This window comes from Ostrea edulis, chromosome 7, assembly GCF_947568905.1.
Source record: "Ostrea edulis chromosome 7, xbOstEdul1.1, whole genome shotgun sequence".
NCBI classification, from domain to species: Eukaryota; Metazoa; Mollusca; class Bivalvia; order Ostreida; family Ostreidae; genus Ostrea; species Ostrea edulis.
This window is the reverse complement of record NC_079170.1, coordinates 238,029-264,314: the sequence shown is the minus strand read 5'-3', so window position 1 is coordinate 264,314 and position 26,286 is coordinate 238,029. Positions and strand designations below refer to the sequence as shown.

The 26,286-nt window shown below is 42.3% G+C and overlaps 3 protein-coding genes across 3 annotated transcripts; 2 read left to right on the top strand and 1 right to left on the bottom strand.

Annotated features, from left to right (window-relative positions):
- Window positions 1-6,881: 6,881 nt before the first annotated feature.
- On the top strand, window positions 6,882-7,544 carry LOC125656817 (zinc finger protein Pegasus-like). Its single transcript, XM_048887398.2, has one exon. The coding sequence runs from the start codon at window positions 6,882-6,884 to the stop codon at window positions 7,542-7,544; it is 663 nt and encodes a 220-aa protein (XP_048743355.2).
- A 9,595-nt stretch (window positions 7,545-17,139) lies between these two features.
- LOC130047563 (uncharacterized) lies at window positions 17,140-17,928 on the top strand. Its single transcript, XM_056142877.1, has one exon. The coding sequence runs from the start codon at window positions 17,140-17,142 to the stop codon at window positions 17,926-17,928; it is 789 nt and encodes a 262-aa protein (XP_055998852.1).
- Window positions 17,929-19,357: 1,429 nt separating this feature from the next.
- LOC130047562 (uncharacterized protein F54H12.2-like) lies at window positions 19,358-21,259 on the bottom strand. The gene is made up of 3 exons (XM_056142876.1): window positions 20,225-21,259; window positions 19,874-20,095; window positions 19,358-19,414 (listed from the first exon to the last, which is right to left on the bottom strand). Exons 1-3 carry the CDS (start codon window positions 21,257-21,259, stop codon window positions 19,358-19,360), a joined length of 1,314 nt encoding a protein of 437 aa, XP_055998851.1.
- Window positions 21,260-26,286: the final 5,027 nt, after the last annotated feature.

Here is a 26,286-nt window from a genome sequence, read left to right as displayed (position 1 = left end):
AAGTTAAAAGGTCTATATAGTTACCCAGGAAAAAACGATGCAGCCAGGGGGATTACGACAATCAATCTAAACAACTTTTAAAATAATATATCCCAACTGCTCAAGGAATGGTCAAAGGTGGATATTCATTGATAATATATCTCAACTGCTCAAGGAGTATGGCATGTCAAACGTTGCAATATTTGATCTTTTCCATTTGTATTCTATATTTTCCATTTGCATTGTATAATTTTTCATTTGCATTGTATAATTTCCATTTGTATTGTGTAATTTTCCATTTGTATTGTATAATTTTTCATTTGTATTCTATATTTTCCATTTGTATTGTATAATTTTTCATTTGTATTTTATCCAGGGAATGTTTATTTTGATTTGTTACGAATGATTTCATTAGTTAACGTTGCTTTGAGAATTGTTCACAGATGTACCACAAATGTAGATGTGCTTAGCACACAGGGCCGTAGCAACGACGGTTCTTTATCGTACCAACTCCTGCAGCGACACGGAATATATGTTTAAAAGGTCATTACGGAAAGATCCGTGATTCTCACTTTTAAATGCCGAGTGTTTGGCAAAGGAGCAATCTCTGCCTTTGTTTATGTCTTAGGTTTGATGCGGCAATGACAGTAACGGTTCTCGAACTCACGACCTCCCGCCTACAAACCAAGCAGGACTAGTTATTTTTTAAAAATACGTAGCTAGCCCTAGTAATGGCAAATCTCCCCATGATAATTTAAAAAAAAATAGAACTGTCCAGAAAAACATGCACATTTTTATTTAGTCAGAATTCAGTAGATTCGGGGGACTTAATTTGACCCTTGGGTCCCCACCAATTGTTAACATCGAGTTTGGTTTGTTACAACTATTCAATGGATTAATCTTAAGTTATCGTTTTGTAATGAATCGGGTTTGGTTTAATGAATTGAAATCGGGCACGGGAGTCTATTTGACCTGACTACCCTTGGGTTGGACGAGTCTAAGTCGCCCGGGCAGTATAAATACGACTGAAAGCTGTGGAAGCAACACTCTTGCAATTGCAGTCGAAGGCGACAGATCGAAGCAAAGTAAGTAACACAATAAAATAAAGAGCTTTAGGGTTTGGTGAATAGCTGAATAAGCTATTCACATAAGGGGCTGAATAAGTCTCAAGATATAGGTTGCGTCCGTAGGTTAGCCACTGTAACTTTGTCACTCGGCAATAAAAACTGAATAAGTTTGTACCCCGGTGACAAAGTGAACTGGAAACACCTACGGGCAAGAGACCTCTTGGTCGCGGTGGACCAGGTGACCAAACCCAAAGGCTAGGTACACTGGTAAGCCAACTGGCAGGGTTAAGGGACACGGTGGTAGGTCGATAGACATAGGTGTACAAGTGGTCAGGGCCAAGTGAACAACGTTGGTTCCCACGTGTAGAGGACCAGAGGTACAGCTATCGACAAAGTGTCAGGACCAAGTGTCGGGGTCATTTGGGCTGTACCAGTGGTACAAGTTTTTATATGTCAATAGACTTCCGGAGGGTTAATTGATTTAAAGAATCACCGTAAATATATTGATTTAGTAAATAGATCTAGCCTATAGCACATAAATTCATTGATTTTGGCCATTGATTCAAACTGTGAAGTAACAGTTTCTTTTTAAATCATTTGTTGGAATATAAAATCCAGAGATCCTGAGTGTAATCAGGTACGTGCCTGCAGAAAATATACCGCTCGGCTGGGGTGCACGTTACATAATTTTGGTGGCAGCGGTGGGATCTCTGGTATTTAGAGAAAAGTTATTATTAAAGAAAGAAAACTTTTTGTGTTTGTTTTGAATTATGGCTAATAGGGACGTAGATCGAGAAATCACTGTCCTTCAGGACGAAATAAAGAAATTAGAAAGTAGTATTAGACAAACAGAAAGTATGATTCATTCGACTCCGCGTCACCAAGCACAAAGTTTGCCTGACTCAGGGATAGTTACAGGACAGAGACCAAGTACGTGGACTTCTGATTCCCTGGTGGCAAATTATTTAAGAGTTAATGAGCCACAAAGTAGTGTTCAATTTAGATTAGACCCGGAGAGACACAGACGAACCGGACCGCAATTTGGTGACATGCTTGGATTGAGTAATATCGGACCAAGTTCAGCCAATGGGCAATATATAACCGAAAGACGTCCAAGGCGTATTATTGATAATGAAAGAGGACATAGTGAGTCAAGGGGATATAAGAGCAGACGTGAAGTGAAACCTGCTACCTATGACGGATCTGGTCCCTGGATTGACTATTATACGCATTTTAGGACCGTATCTAAATTGAACGAGTGGACAGAAGATGAAAATGGGCTATTCCTTGCAGCTTCACTACGGGGTCAAGCACAGAGTGTTCTCGGTGATTTGCCTGGTGACAGTAATGATTATCGGTATTTAGTACAGGCACTTGAGGAACGTTTTGCCCCGCCGAATCAAACTGAATTGTATAGAGTGCAATTACGAGATCGTAGAAAACGGGCGACAGAAACGATACCTGAGCTTGGACAATCTGTTAGAAGATTGACGAATTTAGCTTATCCTAGGGCTCCAACGGAGGTAAAAGAAACTCTGGCCATGGAACAGTTTCTTGATGCATTGCCAGATTCAGATATGCGAATAAGGATAAAACAGGCGCGTCCTCAGAATCTAAATGATGCCACTAGGCATGCAGTAGAACTTGAAGCATATTTGAAGGCAGAAAATAAACACAGTACCATGGGTCATCAACGCCAAGTCATTGAACAAGAGGGCCAGGGCCACAGCACTATAGACAAGGACCTTAGGAATTGGATGGAAAAAATGGAAAAGAATATTGGGACATTGAGTAAGGAAATTGAATTCTTAAGCAAAAGTTCTATTCCTAAGTCCGAATTCCGAGAGAAGGTCAACGAAACACCATTCAAAAGACGAAGAAAATTAGAGGAAATCGAGTGCTATGCTTGTCATAAGAAGGGTCATTATCAGAAAAACTGCCCAGAAAATACCAAGAGCATCGGGGAAACTCATGGGTCAACAAAAAGAGAGAATTCATCAAATTTTCAAAAAGCTAAAAGTAACCAAATGACAGGTAGATTAGGATCCTGCACAGGTGAATCAGGAATGTTTGTGAATGTTGCGATAAATGACATTCAGACAAAGTTCTTGATAGACACAGGGGCAACAGTATCCATGCTGTCCAAACAACTTTACGACAAAATTAAAGATCACAGCTGCTATGAAATTAAAGAGACTAAGATGAAAGTGTTCACTGCAGATGGAACTCAAATGGAACTTCAAGGGAAATTAGACCTTCAGATAGAATTGGGTACAAAACGAATTGAACTTACGGCTCTGATTTCCGACATCCAGCCAGATGGAATTCTGGGCTTAGATATCATTCGAAGTCATGAGATGATGATAAGTGCTAAACACCAAACTTTGACTTTTGACGATGTAGAAATTCCTATACTTTTTGAAGGAACACTTGGGTGTTTCAGGATAGTGGCACAGGAAACTTTTAGCATTCCACCCCGAAGTGAACGGGTAGTGCCAGGGAAGTTGTGCACGCAAGAAGGAAGGGACGTTCCAAAGGAAGGAATTGTAGAACCGGGTATTACAACTAGAGATCAAAGTCGCCCATTGACGGCCCGAACACTTGTACATCCATACCAGTCCAGCATAGTTCCAGTGAGACTCCTAAATATCACCCCCGAGCCAAAGGTTGTTTACAAAAATACTGAAATTGGACAGTATCAAGAAACCAATGTGGTGGATTGCCCTATGAACCAAAGTACTAGTGTAGACTGGAAAGAGAGGCAAGATTTGCAGGATTTAGAAGAAGAGTCGGCAAAGAATCTAAACAAAGATCAGACAGAGTTAGTCAGAAAGTTTATTCAAAAATATCAATATGTGTTTGCCAAGAGTAACAAAGAGTTGGGGAAAACAACTCTTGTGAAGCATAAAATTGACACTGGGAATTTAAGACCCGTAAAACAGTCAGTTCGTAGAGCGCCTGCACATTTGTCTGAGGAGATTGATCGAAATATCACAAAGATGTTAGAACACAACATTATAGAACCATCTGTAAGTGCGTGGGCTTCGCCAATTATTTTGGTTAAGAAGAAAGACAACACGTATCGCTTTTGTGTGGACTACAGGCGTCTTAATGCATGTACAGTAAAAGATGCTTATCCCCTGCCAAAAATTGATGAATCTTTGGATCAACTGTCCGGGTATAGCTGGTTTTCAACCCTGGATATGTTTTCGGGATATTGGCAGGTGGAACTGGATCCAGAGGATAAACATAAAACAGCGTTTACTACCCGACGAGGATTGTTTCAATTTAAAGTGATGCCATTTGGACTCTGCTGTGCACCAGCAACGTTTGAGAGGTTGATGGAATCAGTTCTAGCAGGTTTAAATTGGGATATTTGTCTTGTGTACCTCTTGTTTACCATTATCATGGGAAAATCGTTCGAAGACATGTTGCATAATCTTACGAAAGTTTTTGATAGATTTCAGCATGCTGGATTGCGCCTGAAGGCCAAGAAGTGCCACTTGTTTCAAAGGACTGTAACATTTTTGGGACATGTAATCTCGGAAGAGGGTATTAGTACAGACCCAGAAAAGGTGAAAAGCATTAGAGATTGGCCAGTACCGAATAATGCCCACGAGGTACGCTCCTTCCTGGGACTTTGCGGTTATTATCGTAAATTTATAGAAAATTTCGCCAAGACTGCCAAGTGTCTACATCGACTTACAGAGAAGGGCCGAAACTTTGTATGGAATACTGAATGTCACGATGCGTTTCAAAAATTGAAAGAAAAGTTAACATCAGCACCCGTGTTAGGTCATCCTGATTTTGCTAAAGAATTTATATTATACACCGATGCCAGCCAGGATGCTATAGGTGCTATTCTATCCCAAGTACAAGATGGCCATGAAAAAGTAATAGCGTATGCCAGCAGAACTATGTCAAAATGCGAACGGAATTATTGTGTGACCAGAAAAGAGTTGCTTGCAGTCGTTCACTTTGTGAAAATATTTAGACATTTTTTGGAGGGACGAAAATTTCGTGTAAGAACTGACCATAGTTCTTTGAAATGGCTATTACGATTTAAACATCCCGAGGGACAGTTGGCCAGATGGATAGAGATTCTCAACACATATGATATGCAGATAGAACACCGTCCCGGTATTCAACATAAAAATGCAGACGCTCTCAGCCGAATACCCTGTAGACAGTGCGGTTTTTCTTCAAACTGGGAGGACCAAGAACAGAGAGACGTGAATATGCTGACAAATGAACAATTACCTGATCTGTCATCTTTAAAGAAACTCCAGGAAAAGGATACAGACATAGCATTTGTAATTAAACACCTTAAAGATGGATCAAAACCGAAAGCAGACAATATGGCGGGGAAAAGTACTTTCCTAAGAAATCTTGTTGGTCAGTGGGACAGGTTGGTTCTCAGAGATGATATGGTTTTCAGGGAGTGGGACTCTGGTAGAGATGGTCCTATATATCAGGCATTAGTTCCACTAAGTGAGAGACGAAATGTCTTGTACTTTTGTCATGATTTTAAGGGTGCAGGTCACTTAGGGTATAAAAAGACTTTGGAAAAAGTCAAAAGTAAATACTTTTGGCCAGGTTGTCGAAAAGATGTTAGAGGGTACGTGATGGGCTGTAATCAGTGCTCGAAAAGGAAAAACCCAAACAAAAGTAAACGGGCACCCATGGGAATTGTCGAAACAGGAGTACCCATGGAACGCATTGCTACTGACATCTTAGGGGAGCTACCCAGAACAAATGCAGGTAATCGTTACATCTTGGTGGTAAGCGACTATTTTACGAAATGGACCGAAAGTTTTGCCATGCCGAATATGGAAGCCCAAACAGTTGCAAAAATATTAGTAGAGGAAGTAATTGCAAGATTTGGGGTACCCAACCAAATTCATTCGGATCAGGGACGGCAGTATGAGAGCCAGCTGTTTCAGGAGCTTTGTCAGTTATTGCGGATCCAGAAGACCCGAACCACTCCATATCATCCTCAAAGTGATGGTATGGTAGAAAGGTTCAATAAAACACTAGCCACAATGCTAAGTACTTATGTGAACGAGTTTCATAGTGACTGGGACGAATACCTTCCTTATGTGATGCAAGCTTATCGTTCTGCAGTTCATGAAACTACTGGGTACACACCAAACTTCCTGATGTTAGGCAGAGAAGTTTCAACGCCTCTTGATTTGATGTATGAATTACCGTATCAGGCAAAAGTTGTACCTAGGAATGAGTGGGTTTGGATTTTGCAAGAGAAAATGGAAGAGGCGCATAAGATTGTTAGAAACAGTGTCAAACAAGCCATGGGTCGACAAAAGATATATCACGATAGAAAACTTGCTTTTGAGAAATTCAAAGCAGGTGATCAAGTTTTTGTGTATTTCCCTGTGCGAAAACCTGGTAGATCATTTAAGCTGACTTCATTTTGGCATGGGCCATTTCAAATACTAAACAAATGCTCTGATTTGACCTACCGTGTCAACTGTGGGTCAAGGGGTAAAGAGCAGGTGGTTCATGTTGATAGATTAAGGAAGAAACATCCTCAGATCTTATCTGGAGAAGTGTCCAATGACCTTCTAGATAATGATAAGATTGTGGAAGATTTACTTCCAGAGGTACAAGTAGAAAGGGGCATTCAGGATGAAGGGTTAGAGCTAGAGCATAGAGAAAACGAAAACATGGCCGCAAAAAGATCAAGACGTCCACCGAAATGGATGTCAGATTACACGATATAATTACTGTCCTCTTGTTGTTTTGTTTTGGTATCCAATATAACTTTGTAAATCAAAATTTAAAACTACAATTATATTTTGTGTGATTTTTGTAGATATGCCAAAAACCAAGACTACAGTGAGGAAAGGTCGAAAGTGTCCATTGTGTCCTTTGAGGTTTTATACGGATGAAGAAATGGCCAAACACATAACAAGTTGCAGCAAGGCATTGATTTACTGTGACCACTGTGACTTCAGTTCCCTGACATCGAGAAATATCAAGAGACACATGAAAAGGAAACATGATCTCGTTGATGATAGAGAACAGATGGACGGTGGTATTGACAGTGAAGACCTAGGCAATGTGGATTCAGATGAAGAATCTTGGTTAGGTCAGGATCCTGGGAGCTTGGTGGAGGTACTTCCTGTAGTGGCAGATGAACACGAGAAGGAAGATGTTGACCATGAACCAGGACCGTCCATCAAACGATCACTTAGAGAAGAGGCTGGTAAAATAGTAGAGATTGGCAGGGTGGTGAGGAAGCCTACTCGACCAATGCCGATACACACGCCCCACAGGGAATTGGTGACAGCAACAGTGCCAGATAAGAGCATATCCGATGACCTCTTGCCGGACATGGGTGATAGTAAGCTGGGGAAATACAAGGACGCTCAGTGCCAGACAGATCCTCTGTATTATACTGAAAGCACAGTGATTACCACCAGATGGGTAGAGGATGGCAAGACAATGAAGAAGGTGGAGAAGAAAAAGTTAATTTGATTATTATGAGAACAATGTTAAATGATCAACGATTACTTAGATAAAGTAGTCTAGTTTCTGTGCATCATGTTTAAATGATTCGCTTTGTTATTTACATGATACCCTTTACTTGTAAGTAGAAGATAAAAGAAAAAAAAATGTTTATTTTTGTTGGTCACATTTCATACGGGACGTATGAACCTGGAAAGGTGGGTAGTGTAATGAATCGGGTTTGGTTTAATGAATTGAAATCGGGCACGGGAGTCTATTTGACCTGACTACCCTTGGGTTGGACGAGTCTAAGTCGCCCGGGCAGTATAAATACGACTGAAAGCTGTGGAAGCAACACTCTTGCAATTGCAGTCGAAGGCGACAGATCGAAGCAAAGTAAGTAACACAATAAAATAAAGAGCTTTAGGGTTTGGTGAATAGCTGAATAAGCTATTCACATAAGGGGCTGAATAAGTCTCAAGATATAGGTTGCGTCCGTAGGTTAGCCACTGTAACTTTGTCACTCGGCAATAAAAACTGAATAAGTTTGTACCCCGGTGACAAAGTGAACTGGAAACACCTACGGGCAAGAGACCTCTTGGTCGCGGTGGACCAGGTGACCAAACCCAAAGGCTAGGTACACTGGTAAGCCAACTGGCAGGGTTAAGGGACACGGTGGTAGGTCGATAGACATAGGTGTACAAGTGGTCAGGGCCAAGTGAACAACGTTGGTTCCCACGTGTAGAGGACCAGAGGTACAGCTATCGACAAAGTGTCAGGACCAAGTGTCGGGGTCATTTGGGCTGTACCAGTGGTACAAGTTTTTATATGTCAATAGACTTCCGGAGGGTTAATTGATTTAAAGAATCACCGTAAATATATTGATTTAGTAAATAGATCTAGCCTATAGCACATAAATTCATTGATTTTGGCCATTGATTCAAACTGTGAAGTAACAGTTTCTTTTTAAATCATTTGTTGGAATATAAAATCCAGAGATCCTGAGTGTAATCAGGTACGTGCCTGCAGAAAATATACCGCTCGGCTGGGGTGCACGTTACAGTTTTTCGAATTTGGTAATGCGCGAGATGTTGAAGAAGTCAAGTTCATGAGCCACGTTTCGCAGGAATGTACCGTATTTTCTAAGTGCAATGGTGTAACACCCCCTCCCCCAATTAATTTATCGCTTTTATGCGTATAATGTGATCAGTATATTCAAACTAGTCTCCTATTTAACCACTGACTGATCTAGATAATTCTGAACGAAAGTATGCAGTAAACTGCTGGATGTCTGGGGACTGTCTTAAGATCCCTAGTGAGTCCAGTGCAAAGACTTGGTGGATGGGGAGGGGGGGGGGGTTGCAGGGGGAGGGCGGGGTCCCCTGAAACAAGTGCGTTCTGACAAAATAAAACGTACCTGCTTGCTTTTTTCGACATTTCTATACAAAATATCATATTTGTGAAGGGAGGGATGGGGGGGGGGGGGTCTCCCGGCGTAAGATTCGTCATTGCTAGCTACATGTATGTTCAACTAGTCCTTATATGGAACCGATCGCGGTAGTTTAGTGATATACCCTTTGGTTCGTAACCGTGAAATCGAATGTTCGAGTTTTACTCGTGTCATGGCTGCATCAAACCTAAGACGTAAATATAGTTAAAACTTCCCCATACACATTGCTTTTTAAAAGTCAGAATCACGGATCTTTCGGATAATGTGACCTTAAAAGCAGACATCCCGTGTTGCGACAGGCGTTGATACGTTAAAGAACCCCCACTGCTACGCCACTGTGCGCGTTCATGTAGCATAGTAAGTCTATTTGTGGTACCTGCAGCTGGTGACGGCTAAATATAAGTGGGACCTAAACTAATGAAATCCTTCGTAACAAATCAAAATAAACAATCCTTCGGATGCAATACAAATGAAAGATTTTGCAATGCAAATGGAAATTATACAATGCAAACGAAAAAATTATACAATACAAATGGAAAATATAGAATTCAAATGGAAAATTATACAATACAAATGGAAAATATAGAATACAAATGGAAAATTATACAATGCAAATGGAAAAGATGAAATATTGCAATGTTTGACATGCCATACAAGGAGCGGTCAAAGGCGGACATTCATTGATAATTTGTTTTGATAATGTTCAGGAATATGTTAACAAGCTAAACTAAAACCGTCCTTTCGGGATTAATACACCTCACAGAAAATGGATACATGGAAGATGGAAATATTCATACATTCACTATAAATTAAAATATAAGATACATAAATGTTATTTTACTTTAATGAAAACAATGTATGTAACAGGTCTGATTTAAACCTTTTAATTTGTTTGTGAAATATTTTTCCACACAAAGAGCCCCCCCCCCCTCCCCCACCCGTTAAAGCAAAACAGAAATTTTTAAGATATATTCTTTTTAATTTAAATAATGACAATGTCCATAAGTAGAAAAAAGCCTTTAACTTGAAGGAAAATTGTCCAATGAATATAAAAATACCAGATGCACAATTACATACGGTGAGTAATGAGTGTACAAAATTTCAGAAAAATCCATTCACTAGTATCTTAGAACATGCATAGACATAATCATGTCTACAGAGAGACGGACAGACAGGCTGATTGCCGGGTATAATTATAGATTATCATAACTTTTGTTACATGTATGGGGTTTTCTAATAACTGTAGTAATAATATATATAATTTCAAGATTCTCTGATGAATCAATTGAACAAAGTGAATTTGCAACGAATTAAACAGATATTATTCCAACTTCACTATTTTCAAGCGGAAGATGAATATTTCCCGGAGACCCAGATACTCGAGAATAAAGGAATTAATACAAGATGTACGCATAAAAGGTGAAGAAAACGAACAGTGATCAATCTCATAACTCCTATAACAAATACAAAATAGAGAGTTGGGCAAACACGGACCCCTGGATATACCAGAGGTGGGATCAGACAAACACGGACCCCTGGATATACATATTTACTAGAGGTGGGATCAGACAAACACGGACCCCTGGATATACCAGAGGTGGGATCAGACAAACACGGACCCCTGGATATACATATTTACTAGAGGTGGGATCAGACAAACACGGACCCCTGGATATACCAGAGGTAAGATCAGACAAACACGGACCCCTGGATATACCAGAGGTGGGATCAGACAAACACGAACCCCTGGATATACCAGGGGTGGGATCAGACAAACACGAACCCCTGGATATACCAGGGGTGGGATCAGACAAACACAGAACCCTGGATATACCAGAGGTGGGATCAGACAAACACGGATCCCTGGATATACCAGAGGTGGGATCAGGTGCATCAAATGTCATGTGATCCATTGACTACAGTTTATAAAGTGTTATATACACTTCCTGTTTAGACACACTTTCTTTTGTGAAGCATGCACTTCCTTTTGTGAATTAATCATAAATAAATGAAACAAATGTTTTATAATTCCTGTTCTATGATCATTTGTAGAGAAGATTTATTTTTTATTCATTTTATCACGTTAGTGAATGTTGAACTTCAAATCCCAATATTGGGGCGAAATGCAATAGACTACAAGTGAGACATGTGCCACAAAATATACGTTTTAGTAGTAATAAAACCCGAGCAAACAATTACTTGTTACTTTTGAATTCGTACAAAGGACAAGTTTGGGTCTATAAGAGTAAAGACAATTTGGGTCTATAAGAGTAAAGACAATTTGGGTCTATAAGAGTACAGACAGTTTGGGTCTATAAGAGTACAGACAATTTGGGTCTATAAGAGTACAGACAATTTGGGTCTATAAGAGTACAGACAATTTGGGTATATAAGAGTACAGACGTTGTACAGACGTTGATATTCAAAGTTAATAATCTGATTAAAAATCACAAGCAGGAATCAATTCTTTCTGTGTTTGAAAGTATTAATTCAGCAGCAAACATTTTCATTTAGCAGTGCATGTCATTATAACTGTTTTCTCTCGTATCTCTCTTTTAACACAACTATGTATGGGCGAATTTAAAAACGGGGGCGAAACTCTGTTAGTGTAGAAAGGCGAAAAATAACACGGGGCGAAAATAACCCTGTACACAGTAGATAACAACAACGTATACCTAGCATTCGCGGATTTAGAGTTTGAGAAACTTTTTTTTTTTTTTTAACTTCCGTTTCGTCTATCAATGACGAAGGTCATCCACCTTATTTTCCATCCGTAGGTTGTAAATGTAGAGAAAATCTTGCTGAGGTAGTCATTAAATGAATCCATTGACAATCTGTCGGTACTATCAGTTAATAAAGCAATAAGTCACAAAATACTGAAAGCATGCATAGAAACCATCTCTTATCTATGTTGTTTAACGAATCTGCACGTTTAAAGGTGGACCTAAATGAACGGAAACAGCACGTGTAATTCCTTTGTTCAAGGAGGATGACCCTTCAGATTATAGACCAGTGTCTCTTTTGAGCCGTGTTTGTAAGATATTTGAAAGAATTATGCTTAAACATGTTTATAATCATCTTCATGCAAATGACTTATTTTTCAGCATCAGACAGGTTTCTCCCAAGACAATCTATTGTGTATCAACATACATGCAACACTGTATAGTAAAAAGTTAGTTTTGGAACGAAGTCTGTTACTTTTGCTTTCCTTTAAGCTTGACTACTATTTTAATTCGGTATGTTTTGAAAATCAGTTGTTCGCTTTGTATTAACGTCTTTATCTATTATTGGGTTAGGGTTAGGGTTTTCTGCCGCCTACAGTTACTTCTACATGTACATGGTTCATAAAAAATCATATTAAGATACGATAGTAATTAGATTCTAAAAAAAATAAATAAATAAAAATACTATTAAAAGCCGACTGTGCTTACAAACAAATGATTTTACATTGTTACGCGCTACAATTTTCTTTTTGCTATATGGGATGAATAAAATTAGTGTTTCAATATACATGTAATTTTAAACGTAAAACTATAAATATACAATAAAACTTTCGGCCTGTAGGTATGCCATATCAAGCTGCGTAACGTTGCTTCCTGAATTTCGGCAAACATTTCTTAATAATTGATATCTAACATATCATTTAACAGGATGTTTAGAAAATTTCGGGTTCAAATGCATGTTATACATGTATATAATGATTTCAAAGTATAAATGTTGTCATTGAGTAGTATAACGCGTCCCGATAGGGAGGTCAACTGAGTGCACTTTTTATGCAAATGAGGTCAAGTAAGGGCGTTTTTGATTGGTCAAGCGGTGTCGGGGTCAACGGAGTGCACTAGGACGGGGTCAACCCCAGCAGGGGTTGTAGAGCGGGTGAATAGACTGGGCTATGGCCGCTGGTCTATGATGCGGTACTTTCGCTTTGAGTTCCTGGAATGAGTTCCTGCTATTTTTCTGAAAATCCAGTGAAATCCTGTGTATTAAATCTAAAAGAATAACAGTGTATTAAATCTAAAAGAATAACACAAGGTTTTAAGTTGACATGTTTATTAAAGAACAATGGTACAAGCATAGAACAATGCAAAACAATTCAATAAACATAAAAACAGTTCAATAAGCATAAAAACAGTTCAATAAGCATAACAGTTCAAGCACAGTCCATTACTTTCTGCTGAGTTTCTTCTTCTTTTTTGGCCGTTCTTCAGTAGGTGGGGGCGGATTCCACATCTCTAACGGTGTGTATTCTCTCTTCACAGGGGGTTTTGAGCCAGGTACGGGTCCAATCATCGCATCTATCTCCGCTTGTTCTTCTGGACACTCACTAATCCAGTGTCCTATTTTTCCGCATTTGAAGCAAGGATCCTTTTGTTTGGTTTTCTTGCTGGTCTGTTGAGAATCTGCTGACCTCGATTTCTTACTGGTCTGCGGATAATCTGTTTTCTGTGGGCAATCCGGCGACCAATGTCCTGTTTCTCCACACGTGTAGCACGGGTTAGCAGTGTAATCTGGAGTGTATTCCTTCCTAGGTTTTTTAGAAGTCAGCTCTTCCAGCTTCTTCAGTAGGATTGTGGTATGATTTCCAATCTCATTACTCAGCACATTAATGCGGTTAACGATCCCGTCTAGTGTCGTGGTAATGATGGCGAAATCGGTCCTGCTCATGGGGGAATCTTCTCCACCGAAGGGCGGTTTATCGTATAAGCCCATCTCCAGTCCCGTAGCATCTTGGGAATCGGGAAAATAGAAGCCTAATCCGGGGTCTGTCGGATTCTGGCTAGGGAGGTAATCCGAGGTCTGGGCCATCTTCTCTTGTCGAGCAACGTGGTCTGAAGGCGTGAGATTGAAGCTCGTGGTCTGGTTCGAGGTCTGGGCCATCTTCTTCTCTTCTCTTCTTCTTTGAGCAACGTAGTCTGGAGACGTGAGATAGAAGTTCGAGGTCTTCCCCAGTTCAGTCTTCTGATCGTCACTCTTAGCTTTCTTCAGTTCAATGTAGTCTTTCTGTGGCCCCATCTCCTTCTGTACCAGCTGATCTATTTTCTTCTGAGCTTTGTCCACAAATTCTAGTTGTTTCTGAGCCATGTCTTCTGGAAGGTGATTGAAGATCGAATGAGGACTGACACTGGGGCTCCGCTTTTATAGCCAGCAAAATGTCTAGACTATTCTGTCTCGTGAGGGGCACGTGGGGAGCACGTGGTTGCATCATCTTTTTCTGGAAAAACCGGTTTCAGCTAGAACATCGCGCGACCAGCGCGTGCTAGTGCCCTAATTGAACTTGAAAAGTCGGTTTCTCGCGACCAGCGCGTGCTAGTGCCCATTGGTACACATTGACTTTAGTGGAATGGAACTTATATTGGTGTTTAAAGTAGCCCTAAAAAGGGCTGTGCATGAAGTTTTTATTTTTAAAAATGGCCGGCTTCATACGCAGGTTCTTCTATATACACGTGTAAGTCATGATCTTCGGATATAATGTGTTGTACTAATTGTCGAGCTCTTCTCCCGGGGAAACGTATCTCTTCGACGGTTTCCCACATCCAGTGTGCATCCCAAAACAATACCCATACACTTCTCCGGTAACGTGGTTTCTCCAGTCGAATAAATCCCGATACTTTTTGAGTGCCGTTCAATAACGTGTAAAACTGGTAAATCATGTACTGTATGAGGGGGGAATTTTTCAGGTACATGTCACTTAAACGCAGGTAAATATCCTCCACTGTTTCATGTGACTGCAATACATAGTCAAAACACCAATTTTTAGATCGGCCCCAGCGTATTCGATGGCGACATCTCTGTACTAAATTGTCCCAGATCTCCATCTCGTCTACATAATCTTCTACTATGGTTAAATTCTCCACTGGTTGTATTCCCTGGCCGCGGCGTCTCGCTCTTAAAATTCTCCGTGTATCCATGACTGAAGGTCAGACAAGAATGACTGTAGAAAAACCACCTGACGTACAGGTGTTTGATCACGTGGTGCAGGTGTTTGATCACGTGATGCATAACCTTTACCTATAAATACAGGTGTTTTCTGAACGTTCGTTATTTACTATGGGCGGCAGTGCTACTACGAGAATAAATGGATATAGCTATGTACTACAATGTATGAACGTGGCCTTACATAATCCTCACATTCAAAATGCTCGTCAATTTGTACAACAGATGTCACCGGAGGTCAGAAATGTACATAGTTTTCAACGGATTGCTGATTCATTAGCGGAGAATACCAATACGGGACGTTTACTCATGATTTATTTGTATGCTGAGGAATTGAAACAGAATCTTCCAGACCAGATGAGTGACATTGATCGGATCTTACGCGATTGTCTACAAAAAGGATTCGTGGAACTGATTCGTATGAAAGGAATGGCTGCCCTGTTATAAAACAAGAACGTTTTAGAATTTTTTCATTTTGATCATCATGGCTGAATTGACCAACAACGTTCTTACCGCTGTATTACAGTATTTCGAGGACTACAAAGAATCGGTGAACAACGCTCGTAGCGCTGCATTACAGTGTATCAAGGACTGGAAAGAAAAACACCCGTTGAGATATAAATTCGCCATGAAGTTGTTGATCTTTTGGGAATTTCCTATGACCTTATATGAATATTCCAGCGTTTGCAAGCATATAGCCGACAACCTGAACAGAGAGTCTGGATTGATCATGATTTATACCATGGACCAAGAATTTAGACGACGGGAACCTGAGAAGACTGGGGCGATTGTAGCGATTACCGATCACTGGTTGGAAAAGGTGTATAAAAAAACCTAACCGTTTTCTTTTCCTTTATTCCTGGAGGATGGCCAGCAGTGACAACATCGCAGAAAAAGCGCATAACCATGCATTAGAATGGGTGGAGAAAATGCAAGACGATACGGTGTTTCAAGCGGTTAAAAATTATCTGATAGCGGGGTTGTTTCCAATGACTCTGGACGAATATACAGATCTACGGAACCATGTGTACATCAATCTCTATAACGATGCGGGATTGATGTTAATTTATGTCGCGGGGGAGGAATTCAAGAAACGCATGCCTGAAAAAACCGCCGAGATTGAAAGTATCACCAAGGACTGGCTTCGAGAAGTATACATAAAGTGTGAAGAACTTAATTCATTTCATTGATGAAATCATGAGTGCTAGGGATAACATCGAAAAAACATTTGTCCTACAGTGTATTGAGGAAATAGAAAACTTGTCAGATTTTCAAAAATTGAAATCCTGTCTTCGTGCGGTATTATTTCCAATCACTTTAGACGAATATTGGTGGATATGCAGACATTTGATCGAGAACCGTATCAACACCGAGGCATTAGTGTTGATTCATTTAGTAGCCGAGGAATTAAAGAGAACAAAGCCGCACATCAGTGGGGTGATCGAGACCCTTCGAGGACGGTATCTTCATCACATGTACAACAAAATACAAGAAAACGTGTGACTTTTAATCTGGATCATAATGAAGTGTATCTGTTACCCGAAGAAGACCGGACAAGTATCTGGATGACTGTAGCTGCTGATCGCTATCGATTTCAACGCAGGATTCGAGAAATGGAAAAAATGTTGGACCCTATTTTAAAAAGACATGTGCATTGGTGTTGTGTGTGGGAGTTATGTATTTGAAATATGTGACATGAATAAAATTGTTTACACGAAAGCTGTGTTTGGTTGAGTCTCTCAGAGAAGGGTTTATTTGTTGAGGAATCCAGAAAATCCTAAAGGTAGAGTGAAAATCGAATCAAATAAGGTGTTTTCTATCGAATAGACCTTATGAGATGTTGTTAGGGATGTACATGGTCGAGAAATAAATTTTTAAAGAGGGGGTGAAGAAACATTGAACCTCGACTCGACCTCTTTAACCGCTGTTTCTTTGAAAACTATGCGACGTAGCAAAATAAAAATAAGTTTAACGCATTCGCCGTCTCAGAATCTATCAGATTAAATCTACCTTGCACAGATATCGAATGTCTAGAAAAAGACAATGAGAAAAAACTCTCTACTCGAAAGCACAAATCCGCCATTTTGACGGCCACCATCTTGGCTTCGTCTCCGAAGCGAGGGATGTTTTCGAGGAGGTCCGCGCTTTCCTGATATATACCGGCGCACTCGCCAGTTCGCTTCACTGGTGATCCAGCACAGTTGTAGAAGATTTTTGAAGGATTTTAAAGAAGAAAGAAGAATGGATGCAAGAAGAGACCCGCTCTACAATTTCCAGACCTTGCCTGGCTTTCGGTACCGGCTGGTAGTGGTGGCTGAGGAACGGGTAGGGGAGAATTGGGTCGTGCGTTCTGAGAACGACCTGAGCACCTTCTCCCCTTTCGACCAGAGTGGGGTCCGTGAGATCATCTGCCGGGTGCGGGCCGAGTATGAAGGGAGGGCACCCCGCCGCCGCACCGCTCGAATCTCCACGGCCACGAGACCGCGCCGACGGGCCCCACAGCCACCCTCACCACCACCACCTTACTCCCCGGCGACGCCTACAACACCACCACCAGCGATCCCATCGGCACCAGTGGAATACAGCCCGGTGCCGATGAGCGACTCACCAGCGTCACCGGTGGAGTATTCACCGCGGTCACCGTCCCCCGCACCACCTCCCAGTCCAGCCCAGAGTCCGTCGCTGTTGGCCGCAGACACAGCATCACCACCGAGACCAGCAGCCCATGCAAGACCCCCACCACCTACCATCCGGTTTGCAGGGAGGACTCCGCCACCGAGACCAACCCACGCACCGGTGGCAACTCATCCCCCGAGGAACCACCCTATGACTGTCCCTGGCTGGGCAGATAGGGCGGTTCCCATCTGGTTTAAGTGTCCTGTCTGCTGGCAAGACAGGGTACACTCTGGAATTACGTGTAGGGGATGTGGACAGCGCCCAGCTTGCTGCTCGTGCGTGGAAGAGTTACAGGAGCGGCGACACACCCGGGGACGGTGCCCGTTATGCCGGTTTACCGGAAGCAGGGAATGAAAGTCGGTCCTTAGGACCAAACGGCCCTTTTCAGGGCCACCAACTTTTTTGAAAAGACACTTTTTATGGCAAAAATCAAGAAACACACAAGTTTGTTTTAAAAAAGTTTTTATTAACACAAGTAATAGCTAGAATAAAGCTATAATAAAGTTACATTTTCTTGACAATGTAAACATGTTTATGATACTGATAAGCAAAGTCACAAATCCATTGGCTATAATGAGCCCAATTGCCTCCGGCTAATCCATGAGGTTTCACCGTTAAACAGTTACATTGTTGTACAATAGCATCCACCCAAGGTAGAGATAATACATCTCCTCGTAGATCCGTCACCGACATGCTGGTTGACAGGTCTCACAGGTACACGTTGACCAGGGTTCTTGACTGTAAGGACAATGTTGAAACAGCCGGGGATCAAACTTTCTCTGAGTCCAGCGCTCTCTAAACTCCTGACAGATCTCACAGGTACAGTCCTTATGCACTATTTCTTCTTCAGGGGTGATGGTACAATGCTGCGGACACTTACACTCTAGCCAGGGTTCTCTAGTGTGACCACAACATTTATAGACAAAGGGATAATACGTCAGCTCTGCCAATCTCTCTATCCACTTCTGTTTGGCCAGGATGTTTTCTTTTTTATAATGAAAACAGCCACAAGTTGACCAAGGTCCTCGGCAATACCCACACACTAGTACATCTTTCTCATCATCCGCGTACCGTTCAAACGACATGATTGAGAAAAATGGTAACAAGTGACCTATTTATATAGTGTTTTTTGAGGAGTCATCAACATGACGTCAGCCATCTGAGGTAGGGGATGTTTTCGAGGACGTCCGCGCTCTCGCCTTTTTAAACCGAGCGCAACGTCAAAATCGGGCATTCCGATTTTTTTAAGGAACCAGAACCATGAGCCGCAGAGTAGGACCAGACCCTACAGTGAATGATTATTGTATCAAATGGGAGGAGGATTGGGAGCAAGAGATTACCCCGCCGGCCTCACGGGAGGCTCTTCCCCCACCGCCCATGAGCCAGGATCTGCCCCCGCCTGAGGAAAACTGGGACGCAGAGTTGGAAGTGGTGCAACGGCCTCCGGGGAGATTGTTTTTTAAACACGGCTGGTTGCCCGTTTTTGTGTTTGACCACGAGCAACCCCCGGAGGAGCAGAAAAAGAAGAGAAGAAAGAAGAAGAAGAACAGACAGTGAGGGGGACCGAGAAGAAAAGAAGAAGAAGAGAAGGAGAAGAAGGAGAAGAGAGAAGAAGAAGAGAAAAGACCAAGAACAGAGAGAGAAAGAAAACAGCCCTTTTCAGGGCTACCCATTCTTTTTGAAAAGACATGGTTGATTACAATGACAAGAAATTTTTTTTTTTTTCCAACGTTTTATTAAACTCCAACTATGAACAATAACAATAACATAGTTTACAATACATTCAGTCTTTGACATTGACAAGTTTGTCCTTGATGGGTTCTCGGTTTACGGAAGGTCTCTTTAAACCAATCCGCCACAAAACGATCGCGTTGTAAGGCCGTGCCTTTCCAGGGAAGTAACCATTCTCGTACGGTGCTTCTATGGCGATGGCGTTGATGTAAAAAATACACACAGTATTGTCCACAGACATCCGTATTCAAATCTTGATAACAATGGGTGTTATGAATCCAAGTCTCTCCGTGGCGTTGAATAAAGTCTTGGATGTCTTTATGGCTGGGGGGTAATCCGTAAGAATCAAAATATTCGACGGTAGGGCTACTCAAATACAAACAGACCCAATGCGCTCCAGGGCGATCGTGAGGGTCTGTATTCACCACGATGGCTTTGTGATGAGGTAACAGCTCAGGTATGACATCTCGAGGATACACACCGGCAAACGCCGGTCCTAAATCTCGTTGTAAAACATCTCTCAATTGCTGAGTATCCATCTCTCTCTCTCTTAGTAATCGATGCTGACTTCTCGTTGTTTGTTGATTTCTAGCAGATTGTCGAACACGGCATACACCACACAGTTTAAGGTCCTGGCTACGTTGGCGGCAAATTGCACTTCCACTCTCAAGTTCCCCGTCTGTATGAGATGAAATTTATCCGTCTGGGCTTCTTGATCTTTCGTGAAATCCACACACCAGAGGGTGTAACCGTTTTTATACTCTTCCAGGGTAATGTCCGGAGCCCAGTCCTGACCTAATTTTCCCAAGCCTTTGTACAGACTCAAATACGATCTCAGGTACTGATCGTCGGTGAAATTAGGTTCCAAAGGTCGGGTTTCCATCATTTCTCCATTGATACTGATTTCTAATTTCTTGACTCTCTCATTTTGGAAATGAAAGGGGTTTCTGGTATTATCCCCATTAAAAGCCGCATTGTCCACAAAGCCCAACACGATCAGTTTAGGCATCTGTCCTTGAAACAGATGATCGGTGATTTTAGATTGGGTGCCACTAGGAATGGTGAAGGTTTTCACTTCCACTCGTCTCAATGGATATTTCGCCGTTTGAGTACTCAGTTGCTGATTGATGAGATTAATGATACTCGGCACAGGTTTGACTTTCCTCACCCACAAGATCATACTTTGAATGGCCACTTTCCCACTACTCCCGGCAGCGGTCATCATGTAGAACTGGGGTCGAGCGCGATTGAATCGGAGACGGACATCCAAGCCATTAGGGAGACATTTCTCTTGCTCAAACAAATCCAGATGTAATCGATCCATCAACACGATCTCCTTACTGTCTGTAATCTTCTCGTGACGTTTTCTCAACCCTACATTCTTGGAATCATCCGGATACTCGGGAGTCGGAATGACGGCCGCGATGTTGACTTTGTTAGACACTACTGCAAATTCGATAGGAGTTTGAGCCAGAGCTTCTAATTTGACCTCATCCATATGTCCTGCCGTATCTTTTTCCCACAAGCTACAGGCTCTCATCTGGGTTTCCAGAGTCTTGGGTGCATAAGACAACAATTTCTCCAGATACGCTTTGTAGGGATAAGTATCCGTCCCCGGGGTAATGACTTTTCCATTGAGACTGACATCGATTTCACTGAACAAGGAATGAAGAATGTTATTCACGGGGGTGGAGGTCGAATGGCCTCCTGCGAGATTCGTTCCATTGGCTTTCGTGAATTTACATACCATCTGGAGATAAGTTTGGGATAAATCCAGATATTCATCTCCTTGTCCTTTGATTTCAAATTCAATCGGAGCCGTATCCGAGTTGAGGGTACTGGAAATGGGGTAATATTCCATCCATTTCGAATCTTCTAAAGTGACGTTGGTCGGGGGCACTTTAAACAGTTCTAAACTGCTGGTGCCACAAGCGCAAGATTCTCGGTGCATCATATTGGAACGATGTGTTACTCAGCGTGAACTGGCATCAAATGTGTTCTGGTCTCCTTCTCACTCCCTTTTTATAGGGTTCTCAGTCGAAAATATCCAGAGAGCGTTTTGGCTTACCCCTTTTCACTAGCTTCCTACCTCCCTTCCTAGATCGCTTCCTAGGTTGCTTCCTAGGTCTCTTATGAGGCCCTCCCCGAGCTAAGATACGTTGTTTTCTTTTAACAGATCCTTTTCCTTCCTGTATTCCCACCTGTTTTCCCACCTGTTTTCTTTTGAGGGTCGTGGTTCCAGGCTTCCTGAGTATTCCTGTGCGTGCTTTTCTTCCTCGTTTGGATGGGGCTTTTCGAGATCTTCGCCTACGAGCATACCCTGCTGTCTCTTTCAGGGCTTGGGCACCGTGTGTCTTGAGAGCGTCTTTGAGTGATCGTTTATTATCTAACACATCCATCCCTGTTTTAGCAGCAGCCTTTAAGGCACTTTTAGCCCCCGATTTGAGTAAATCGGTGAAAAATCCTTTTCCCTTCTGCTTTTCAGATTCTGGATCATATTCTTCTGTTGGATGGCTTCTACGTCGTCTCCTCTGATAAGAGCGATAAGGGCGGTCGTAATCATAATATCTCTCTTGATAGACAGGACGTTGTTGTTGTTGTTGCTGTTGTGCGGGGGCTCCACCTAATAATCCGCTGATCAGGGGACCCGCCACTTTGCTGGCTATTCCCAACAGGGCTCCAAGCCCGTGACCCTGCTGCCGTATTAAACCTTTATGGTAGTGCATCTTGATGTAAATGAACTTCGTTAGGGGTTACACCCGCTTTTTATACTTTTTACGCCGTCTCTTTCTCTTCTTTCCTTGCCCCGCTTGACCCACAATGGCATTGGCAATCCACGGAATGAGAAACCAGATTCCGTGTCCTTTCTGGCGTCTGACTCCTCGATGGTACTTCATCTTTCAATACACTTTGCGGAAATGAAGTTTGACTAAGGAGCGCCCATTTAAAAACCCCATAGGACGCCCTAAAGAATTCATGATGTGTACCTCAATGGTATCGAAATATTTCTTACTCAGTTTCAAATATTCGGCTCGAATCGGTTCCCAACGGGCTTGTTGTCGATCGTCGTATTGACCCGTACAGGGGACGACTCTCAATAATTTCAATTTGTTGGTGCCCACCACTTGAGGATCCACAATGTCACAATACACATACATGGCTTTCAGATTGTCGTAGACATCCATGGTCGTGTTCCCCAAGTAATTCACGTTGATCCATTTCGTCATGGTTTCATCGCCCAGGATCATTTTGTCACTATCCAGACCTAGCTTGTACGCTAAGGGCGTAGGGAAACGAATGCACATGGGGGTGGTTCTCAGTGCTTTCCCATTAAACTGATACTCGACACGATCGTACTCGGGGTGATACACTAAGATCTGGTTGTTCCCCTCGTCGTTAGGATTCCCTAACTCGCTCCATACTTTCCACAGGGTTCTCCTTAAGGCTGCGTTGATTTCATTGATTAACGCCAAAGGTTGTGTATAAGCTCCGGGTCGGAAGTGAATGCGAATGATATCGAAGGGAAATAAACTATCCCCTCCCGCAAAGAGATGGGACCATGGTGTCAGATCCCAGGGGACCACCACCTCACACCTGGCCATCGTGACTTTACCCATATTCTCTGTCTTAAATCTTTCCCATTTATAAGTGTTGGGATCTTGGACATGTTTCGTATACGGATCTGGAATGAGAACGTCCACATAAGCCTCGCTATCCGATACGTTTTGTAAGTTGGCCGAGTACATCATTTCGGTCAATCCGACTTCCCATGCTCCATCCGTTAAGTCCATGGTGTGTGGCAATAACGTTTTAAATTGAGCCGTCGTATTCGTCGGAAACGATTCCATCGACCCATCACTCAACAGAGTCATGTAAAACCCTTCTCCTCCAGCCATGATGTCTTAAATGAGCCCCTGTCTCTGTTTCCTTCTCTATTTATACACAACACCGTTTTGTTTTTTCACAATTTTTTATTTGAAACAACATACAACATAATGTTAATACACAATTTTACATGTCATTCTTCTTGATCGCGGCCACCACCACCCCACATCAACGCATCCGAGTCTTCCAACTCTAGTGTTCGTCTCGGGACTAAGCGTCGTCGCATCACCAGATAGTGTCGGGTTCCCCAGCAATCGGCTACATCATAACCTTCATTGATCATGTCTTTGAAATGTCGGAGACAGTCCTCGGAATGGTCAAACCAAGGACTCTCATTTAAGGTCCAATCGGATTCGTCTTGTCGTCCCATCAATCCCCAGAAGGCTTTGACTTTCCAGCGAAACTCTTGATACTTGGTCTTCATGATAAAGGCTGACCATCCGTGAGGTATCAGTATACGTTTGTACAAGTACACAGGATGTATGGACGTTTTGTGTTGTTTACAATGCATCAAACACATCTGCTTATCCGCAAACCATGCCGTTTTCTTTCCCTCTTGTTTCCAGGCGTACTGTGTGTTAGCCATGGTGAACTGATGAATCTGAAGAAGATCGTTCCTGTTTTATACTCGGGCTCGCTAACGTCATTTGTGGACTAGGCATGACGTAGCCCACCAAAGAACTTAAGGTCACCATCCAAAAATCGCGATTGGGATCGCCTAAGGCTAACATGACGACCGAAGTGATAATGATGGTTAAACACAGGAATAATTGTGCAAAATACACAATTTCTGCTCGAGGGACTTTTTCACCCAAGAAAGTCCACTGGTTGGTCATGGCCGAATGAGATCCGCTTGCGGAATCCATGAATCAAAACTGGGAGGATATCCTTTCCAACGCACTTTGACTTCTGAAATGACTTTTTTTCCCACACGCCGCTTTTTATACCCTAAGATTTCTTCCACTTCATAGACATCATCGTCTTTAATCACTTGTTGTAATTCCTTCTCGTAAAACGTTCCTTCTAATTCTTCCCCGTGATCATCTTGAATACGATAGACGTTTCGTCCTGGCACTTTTCTAGAGATGGTAAACAGTTCTTTGGTCCAATTCGGTAAATATCCTTTTTCAAACGTACGTTTGGCTTTACTAATGCGTACACGATCCCCCACTTGCAAGCGACTCGTGGTATCGGCACTCTGTTTTCCATACAAGGTTTTCCATACGGTCAAGACATTCTTGGCATTGACTTGAGCAGGAGCTCGCCGGATACTGCGATGATAGGTATGATTGTAACCATACACCAGATCCCCCAAGACATCGACATACCGTCGTGTTTTATGACGTGTAAAATACCGCCACATGCGTGCTTTCAGCGTGCGTTGAAAACGTTCCACAATACTGGCTTTGGTTTCGGCATTACGGGTCGTAAAGAAATGAATGGATTTGAAGGCTTGACGAAATTCTTTATTGGTAAATTCTTTTCCTTGATCGGACTGAATGCGCACGGGGCGACGTCCCTCTCGAAAAATCCGTCGTAAGCCTCGTATCATTTCTTTCCCCGTTTTCTGTTTTAAAGGCACGACCCAGGCATATTTAGACAGCACGTCAATGGCACATAATAAAAACGTATACCCATTATTGTCTTGTTTCAAGCTGGAGACATCGGCTAAATCTAATTGCCATTGTTCATCCATATCCGTCACTCGTGTTTGTCGTCGCTTGAATTTCCTCCGTATCGGTTTATGCAAGGTATAGGTATCTTGAGCTTTCACCCATTCTCGAATTTGAGACAGGGTAATCTTGTGTCCTAATTGACGCACTTGACGATACAACGCCTGGACTCCCCCATACCCTGTCTTGGGATCGTAATACAGTCGCTGTAAGATCTGTTCTGCTTTCATGGTAGATTTAACCATTTTCCAATTTCACGTGATGTCTTTTTACTGGCCTCCCAGATATTTTTAGGGGTCATCATTCGTCTGGGAGTTTCATAGAACGATTGGTCAAAACCCGAGATTTCTTGAAATCCGCTCTCCTCTTCCTCTAGAGGTCTAGGCGTACTGATTTTCCCTGGTTTGTCCATGGCTTTTATAACATCCCGATTGTTCACATATCCTTTGGGAGCATGAGTCTCTTTTAACGCTTGAGCAAATTCCTCTAATCCCGTGGGGGGATCACGATGTCTTAAGGGTCTTTGTCGTTGGGCTTCGGTCATTAAATCCACGATATTGGAATCGGGAACCCTGCGTCCTCTATAGCTGATTTCTCCTTCTTTATTCCAAGTCACCACTTTGGATTTCTTGAGATGATCGAGTAATAAACCTGCTTTCTTTCGACCCGGTTTATTGACGCTTTTGATAATCTGTTCCTCCAAGTCATCGGATGCTGAGGCGGCTGTGGGTGTTGAGGCGGCACTGGCTGCACTGGTTGGGGAGGGCCGAGTGGCTGGGGTGGGATGTCGAGCTTGTTGTAAATATTGACGATAGCGATGAAGTTGATGACCGTACAACCCCACTTTTTCTTTCTCGGTTAAATCATCTCGATGTTCAATCTCGTCCAAATCACTGCGTAAACCAATAGTCGAGGTAAATTCGGGAGGTTTAGGTAATTTGCCTTTTAATTCGTTGAGCATCGCTTCCGGTACCAATACCATTTTTCGACTCATGATTTCTTACAAATCTTGCCACACACAAACGAACCCAATCCTTTTTGGTGGATGAGTATACCTCGTCGTTTTTTCACGGGTTGAGTCCGGACTAAGCGTCTTAAGATGTGTTTCTTTCGACCCAGTTGTCGCTTCTGAGTAGGATTGAGAGGAATCACCCCTTTTAATAGATTGTACACAATCTCACAAATCTTTAAAATGCAGTCATTGGAACAATGTTTCAACACCTCTGTCTTTAATTTGCTGGAATAGTGAGGAGCCGCTAACGTCTGCAAGAGCGGTAAATGAGGTCGTAATCGACATTCACACTTCTTCGTATGAGCCATGGTAATGAAGGGTGGGGCACCTTACCCCTCCTTTTTATACCTAGTCCAGGACAACGGCACTCGGATGTTTAGGATCAAAACGCTTGTGATGGACGGTCTCTTC